Below are 7,500 nucleotides of genomic sequence, written 5' to 3'. Positions count from 1 at the left end.
CTCTTTAAGGAACCCCCCCCCCAAATCCCACAGCAGCTGCTGATTCTCTTGCCAGGAATCTGGCTTGGCATCTACGCTGGGGGAGAAGGTGGCAAACCCTCCTCCATTTTTAGGCAAGGGGTTATCGGGTTCCTTAGCCGGCATTCCTGCGTTGCAGGGGGCTGGACTAGAGGACCCTTGGGGATCCCTTCCAACTGGATGTAGGGGGCACAGACACAGCTCCCCACCCCTGCCCCCTTCTTTCTCTGCCCCAAGGACTGGCAGACAGACGAGCAGGTTGGGGTGAGGCAGCTCACTTTATTGGAATCTCTGGTACTCTGAGCACTTGGTTAAGACAACACTTGGACACTCGACACAGTCGAAACACGCACACACACAGACGTGAACTCCACAAGGTCACAGACACAAGGACACGTGAGTGTGGGGAGGGCGGGGCTTGCCCCCTCCATGGGGGGGATCTCCCAGCAGCAGCGCTTCCTAGTTGTCACTGGGCCAGGGGGGGCTGGCCTCTCCATGTGGGCTCCTCGCCCAAAGCATCTGGCAGGCAGTGGAGACATTCCTGATCAGGAAGGCTGGGGAACTGGTTTCGCCCCCCCCCCAGGGCAGCTCTGCAGAGGCCAAAGTGGCTCCCCCCTCCATGGCTTGGTCCCCATTGATGAGCAAGGAGTTTGCTTCCCTGCCATGGCGCCTGGCCAAGCGGGTGGCGGGGGAAGGATCTGCCTTTGTCTGTCATGGCTGCTTCAGTTAGGATTCCTGCCTTGCAGGGGTTGGACTGGATGACCCTGGAGGGGGGGAACCCTCCCAATTCTGTACAGCTGTTTAAACTCATAGGATGCCTTGCAGACTCGACTCCACGGCAGGGAGCTTGCTGGAAAGGGGACACACTCGTGCAAACACCGACGAATGGCAGGCCTCGCCTGGAGGGCTGGGTTGCATTTGCACACCAAAGACACTGAGGCAGGCAATGGGGTGGGCAGGAGCAGAGGGGCCCCACGTGCCTGCCTGGAATGTGACACGAAGAAGAACAAGATGCACGGGCAGCAGGGGCTCAGCCTCCTCTCCTTTCTGGCTGGAGGTGGGCAGAGGAGACACACACACCCCTGCTGACCCCGGGATTCCCAGCGCCTCCCGGCTGAGGTTGGCAGTTGGAGGGCACCAAGGGGGCAGCGCTGGGCTCAGTCCTGTGGGTCCTGGCACTGGCGGCAGCTGGCCATGTCGTCCAGGTAGCGTTCCACCTGGATGGTGCAGGAGACGAAGCCAAACTTGCTCTGCAGGACAGCTGTGGCCTCTTGCAGCACCGCCTCCATGTCGGCACCAGAGTCTGGAGGGGGAGAAAGGCCGGGTGGGGGAGACAGAGTAAGGGATCAGTTGGGCAAAGGCTGCACCAGCCTCTGCCTGCCATGCACACCCAAGGAGAGGCTGCTGCCGACAGGCAGGAAGTCCCAGGTTCTGTCCACAGCAAGAGCTGCAGGGGGGTGGGGAGGGACTCTTCTCTGAGACCCAAAAACAGTGCTGGGTAGGTTGACCACAGAAGAGTTTGCAGGATCATCTAGCCCAGGCCAGCATCCTGTTCTCACAGCGGCCAAATACCTCTATGAACCTGGGAATTGAGATAGACTGCCCCTGCACCTTGAGGCTCCATAAGAATGAAAGTAGAGCTTGCTGGATCAGGCCAGTGGCCCAGCTTCCTGTTCTCACAGTGGCCAACCAGATGCCCATCAGGGGAAACAGGATCTGAGCACAAGAGCAACTCCTCCTACGGTTTCCAGCCCTGGCATTCAACTGCGGAGACACAGCATAGCCATTGTGGCTGGCAGCCATTGCTAGCCCTCTCCTCCATGGATGCATTTTTCTTTTAATGAAACTTTGAGTTTTTAAAATATGTGGCTTATGAAATGCCTTTAAATGAATAGATGACATTCCCAGCTATACCAATTGATTTTTGTCCTGGATAAACATGTTTTGCTTTTGAGACATTTTAAACTCGGGGTAGCATCCCGAAATGTGGTCTCCCCACCTGCAGTCTGAAGTGGTAGAGTCCCCACCCCCCTTGCAGGGGGTCCCAGGCACTCAGAGCCAGGGTGGGGTGGGGGGTGGGCTCACCAATTGCCAGGTGCACAGCCACCACGTGATGGCTGAGGGTCAAGGCCCAGAGGTGGAGGTTGTGAGCCCCCTTCACGCCTTGGACGGACAGCAGCACTTCTTTCACGGCTTTGAACTCCACGCCCCGCGGAGAACCTGGAAGAGAGGGAGGCAGGGTGGGGCACAGACTTGGCTGGGGTCCCTCCAAACCCCCAGCTCCTGTGGTGCCATTCTCCCTTCCTGACTGGCATACCCTGGAGCAGAGCAAGGGAGGGGCACCTCCTGTTGGAGATGGTCACTCAGTGGTGTAGCGGGGGATGGGTCACAGGGGCAGTTGCCCCAGGCAAAAAATTGTTAGGCCGTGCAGCCTTAAAACAGCTGTGCACTTCTGTTGCTGGGCTCTGTTGAAAACTGCTTCTCCATGCGAACCATGCAGCCACCGGCAGACAAGGCAGGTGTCAGGAGAGGCAAGCTGGGCTGCCAGTTGCAGACTCCAGACCAGTGAGGGATAGACATTGGGGGGGGGGGGGGCTGAAGGTTAAACTGTCATGGGGACCCATTTGCAACCAGCAACAAGGTCTGCATAGCCACTGTCCTCTTCTTCAGTTGGTCTGTTCCACAACTGATCACCCCGCCTTGGCAAGATCTGTGCTACTGACTCTTTGGGACTGTTGAAATGCATACAACAAAAAGTAATCAAATCGTGTGAATCCGATTGGGTCTACAAGACCCAATGTTTTTAAGCCATGTGGACTCAAGTCACTTCTGGGGCTCCTCTGGGATGAGGGGCCCTGAAGCTCCTTAGTTTCACAGCAGATCTGCCCCTGAGCCTGGCTGTCCGGCAGGAACCCTGAGCAGGAGCACACCTGTTTGGAGTGGAAGATGTGCTCAAGGCCTTCTTGGGGGGGGGACATTTTGGAAGGTGCAGCCCTGCATCCATGGCAGATCAGCAGCAGGATGACTCCCTGGCAGACTCCGCTAGGTCAGGGCTTGGCAAGTGGTGCCCTCTGGAGATTGCTGGACTACAACTCCCATCATCCCTGACTGGCTGGGCTGATGGAAGTTGGAGTTCAGCCGTATCCAGAGGGTGACAGGTGAGCTGCCCCTGGTGCCAGCCTTGGCTACGTGAGTCTCCTGTTGCAGAAGCTTGGAGACGGACACTCCCTGGGCAATACAGTATGTCTTTACGCCTGGAGTCTACAGGTGCCTCATGCCAAGGCTGAGCCAGTCACTTGCAGAGGGACTTGGCCCCTGTCTCTTCCCCTCTGCCTTTCCCTTGCCCCTCCCAGCTCCTCCTGCTTGCCTGCTGGATTTCGGGTGGTCTTGGGCACCCTTTGATGTTGGCGTTGCAACCAGTGTCCCGAGCATCACCAGGCCTGGGGCAGGGAAGGGACAAGGAGGTCTGGGCTGGAATTGCACCAGGATTTTATTCCTCAGACTTCCCTTGGCCGGTTAACAAGGTGGCCTCATTTGACCCGAGAGGGTCGGGGTTGGAACTCACCTTCCATGAGCACCCGGAAGACGTCACGGAGGATGGTCACAGTGGAGCCCACCACAAAGACCGAGAAGAGGAAAGTGCTGATGGGGTCTGCAATCTTATACTGGGGCTGCAAAGCAGAGGAAGAGGAGAGGCAGGGATAGACACAGACAATATCCCTGCACTAACACAGAGGACAGAGGACCCCTAGAACAGATTTAGGGGGCAAGGGAGGGGGCAGCCCCACTCCCCAGGCAGACGTCCTTGCACTGATGTGACACACTCCTCGGCGCTACTTTGGATCCAACCCGATTGTTGCTTTGGTACGTAAATTTTGTTAATTACTTAAGTCTAATAAGTGGAGGGGGAGTAGCCTTCCAAGATCTCTGGCATCGGAGGTGCAGTTGCCTCGCTCTCTGTGGTTCCAGCAGGGGGAACTGGACCCATTGAGTGGAAGCTGCAGGGAAGCAGGTTTGCCTGGACATTCGGGGGGGGGGGGAAGAGGACCTCTTGGGCCACAGACAGGCAGGGTGGACTTGAAGGGTTGGCTCCACCACCATTTGCCAGGACCAGGAAATATTTAAATAAGAACCCCCAGGGTGCTCTGATTCTTAAGTTGTGCTGCTTTTTTAATTTGGCAATTTAAACTGATCTACTGCATCGTTTGTATTTGATGCATTGTCCCTCTTAATTGCGATAGGCGTGGTCAATGCAAAAAAAAAAGGAACATCTCTTTAGCTGTAATTTCTGCATGGCAGGGGGTTGGACAAGATGACTCTTGGGGGTCCCTTCCAACTCCACAATTCTATGATTCCATGGAAACAGACAGTGCTTCAAGGAGGGAGGCTCTGGGTCCCTATCCAGAACAGGATGCCTGGTCCCCCTACCTTGAAGTAGATGACGGTTGCAGCCACGAAGACCCCGATGCTCTGGAGCAGGTCCCCCACCACGTGCACAAAGGCGGCTCGGACGCTGGTGTTGCTGTGGGTGGGCACCGCAGGCGCACCGCAGGGGCTCTCCCCAATCCGCTCGTAGCCCCCCGTGCTCACCCCGTGGCTGTGGGGGGAGCCCGACTGGTGCAGAAGGTAGGCCATGCTGCAGAGAGGGGTGGCAAGAGCTATGAGCCAAGGCTTTGGGGGCAGGGGACACACCCTTCTCCTCCCAGGGCAAGGCAAGCATTTGGGTCCCATCCCAGACCCTCCAAGTGTTTTCCGGGGACATCCCTGATTTTGGTTTCTGATTTGATCCTGGAATGTCCCTATTTCCATTGGAGAAATGTTGGGGGTTATGGAGTTATCCGGCCCCCCAAGCCATCTGAAGGCAATCCTGTATAGGGAAGGGGGTGTTATTAATGGTTAATGTTCTATTATGATTTTCTATATGTTGGAAGCTGCCCAGAGTGGCTGGGGCAACCCAGTAAGGTGTGTGCCGTATAAATACTGTAGTAAAATTATCATCATGGAATGGGACATCCCTATTTTCATCAGAGAAATGTTTGAGGGTATGTCATCCATGTCAGCAGCCTCTTGCCCACCACAGCTCTTGGGCCCTGCTTGTGGGCAGTATGCTGCCTTCTACAAATATCTTAAGGGCTGTCATGTGGAAGATGCAGCAAGCGTGTTTCTTCCTGCTCTGGAGGGGAGGACTCGAACCCATGGCTTCAAGTGACAAGAATGGAGATTCCGACTCAACATCAGGAAGAACTTTCTGACGGTAAGAGCTGTTCAGCAGTGGAAGAGACTCCCTCAGGAGATGGTGGACTCTGCTTCCTTGGAGGTTTTTAAGCAGAGGTTGGAAGGCCATCTGTCATGGATGCTTTAGCAGAGATCCCTGCATTGCAGGGGTTGGACTAGATGACCCTGGGGGGTTCCTTCCAACTCTATAGTTCTATGACACTATGGAGGTTTTTGAGCAGCGGTTGGATGGCTCCCTGAAAGGGATCCCTTAGCTGTGATTCCTGCATGGTGTGGGGTGACCAGAGGTAGCCCCTGGGAATGGGAGTGTGTTGTGCGATAGATGGAGCCTGAGAATCCGCCCTCCGCCTCCCCCAATGCCCCACGCCAGGCCTCACATGATGTTCACGCCCACAGCGCAGGCCGAGGTGCCCAGCATGGCAGAGGCTTCGATCTCGTAGTCGTTGCTGATGATGCGGGCCAAGGCCAGGTAGACCAGCACTCCTGTGACGATCCAGATGGAGAGGACCGAGGCCAAGGCGCCCAGCGTCTCTGGGGGGGGGGAGAGGGAGATGCCATTCAGGGTGCCTTGCCAAAGTAGCCCTGTGCCCTCCCTCCAATCTGGGGAGCACCAAGGCCAGCTCTGGGCCTTTCCCCTGAGGCTGCCTGGAACCCGAACCCGGATCAGCAGGTTGGGGGGTGTTCCTGGGTCTCTTGGACCTGCCTGCTTGTCCCCAAGTCCAGTTCACAGAGGAGTCCTTTGCCCTGTCCCAAGAAGACAAAAGGTTGGCACTGGGCCAGGGAGACCTGCTGCTGCCAAATCTCCACTTAGCCCCCAGGTTCATGACTTGGCCCACTCTCATTCTCACCCTGGCCTACCTCACAAGGTTGGCGGGAAGCTGAAACACCGCTCCAAGGTCTGTTGAATAAAGAGCAGGGTGGGGAGCTTTTGGTCCAACAGGTGTTCCTGAACTACAACTCCCATCAGCCCCAGCAAGCAGGGCTGGTAGACAGAGGTTGGTGGGACTCGTAGTTTGGAGGGTTCCCTGCAGCTGGAATAGGACACGATTGCCTCCTGCAGGGAGTTCTTTCGGCTCCCCAGAAAATGGGCAGCAGAGAGGAAGAAGAGGGGAAATGGACCTCCACCAGCAGGATCAGAGAAGAGGCACAGAAAGTCTATGGGGCAGCCAAGCCAAGCCCTGGCAGCAGGGAAGGCCCCTTGGAGAGTCGGGGGGGGGGTCTTTCACTTTGTGGGGACAAATGGGCTTTGGGGGAAGCCATAAAAAAGCCTTTTGATCTCTTGCTGAAGAGGCAATCTCAATCCATCTCTTCGTCTCTTTTATCCTCCACCTATTTGCCTTCTGCCTTTTTCAGGGAACAATTTGTGAGCCTCTCTGGCTCCTTGACTGCCTGACTCTATTCTGCCACTACTTCAGAGGGAAGCAAGCAGGGAAGGAGGGAGGGAGTCACCCCCACCCCCTCCAGCAGCCTTTGAACTGTAATGGGAGAAGCATCTCGCTGCTGCTGTCGCCACTCCAAATGGGGCACCCAGAGGCCAGTCGGTTTGGCAGGCCCTCCAAAGGCTTCCTTTTGGCACTGCCTGATGAAGGCTTTCCTGCTTTTTGGGGGACGCAGTGCAATTGCTGAGAGCCACCAGCTGGCCTCTTTGGCTGAAGATTGTGATGGCGAAGGGGCAGTGGGAGAAGCAGGTGGGCAGCTGAGCCAGGAGTGAGGCGGCAGCAGCAGCAGTGACCCTCGGCTGCCCCTTGGGAGAGCCCCCTCATGCCCTGGCGGGACTGGCGGGGTGGGGCCTGAGAGGATGGAGGATCTTTAGGTACCTGAGCGGTGCCAGCCGAAGCTCATGATCTTGGTGGCCGGGCGTGTGGAGACCCAGAGGGAGAAGAGGCTGACGCCCATGCTGCCCATGTCTGTCAGCAGGTGGGCTGCGTCTGTCATGATGGCCAGGCTGTGAGCCAAGTACCCACCTGAAAGGCAAGGGAGGGAGGGGTGAAGGACTGGGGGGGGGGAGGCCCTGGCTCTAACCAGGATCCCCTCTCAGCCCCTTTCAGGCAGACTAGCTGCTTCCGTGTTTTATCTCCTCTGCCCTTTGAGGGGTTTTTTTTGCTGTGTCAGCCGCTTTGCTGTCAACTGATTCCTGCTCATTGTCTTAATAAACACCTTGAAAGAGACCTTGGAAAGTCAGCAAGGAACTGCAAGACAGATAAAATATATGTGAATCAAATGAAAATTGGAACGTCCTCTCTCAGC

General features: G+C 56.4%; 1 protein-coding gene across 1 annotated transcript in view; it reads right to left on the bottom strand.

Moving 5' to 3' along the window:
- Window positions 1–730: 730 nt before the first annotated feature.
- SLC30A3 (solute carrier family 30 member 3) overlaps window positions 731–7,500 on the bottom strand; it is a 30,925-nt gene continuing 24,155 nt past the window's right edge. The window contains exons 3-8 of the mRNA XM_033145293.1: window positions 7,071–7,217; window positions 5,631–5,784; window positions 4,447–4,654; window positions 3,584–3,689; window positions 2,104–2,238; window positions 731–1,321 (exon numbers count right to left, since the gene is read on the bottom strand). Coding sequence (XP_033001184.1) covers window positions 1,176–1,321; window positions 2,104–2,238; window positions 3,584–3,689; window positions 4,447–4,654; window positions 5,631–5,784; window positions 7,071–7,217 — 896 coding nt within the window. The 3' untranslated portion in view covers window positions 731–1,175. The remainder of the gene's footprint in view (window positions 1,322–2,103; window positions 2,239–3,583; window positions 3,690–4,446; window positions 4,655–5,630; window positions 5,785–7,070; window positions 7,218–7,500) is intronic.

This window comes from Lacerta agilis, chromosome 3 (assembly GCF_009819535.1).
Source record: "Lacerta agilis isolate rLacAgi1 chromosome 3, rLacAgi1.pri, whole genome shotgun sequence".
Lineage (NCBI taxonomy): Eukaryota > Metazoa > Chordata > Lepidosauria > Squamata > Lacertidae > Lacerta > Lacerta agilis.
The sequence above is the reverse complement of the archived record's forward strand: the minus strand, read 5'-3'. Positions and strand labels throughout refer to the sequence as shown.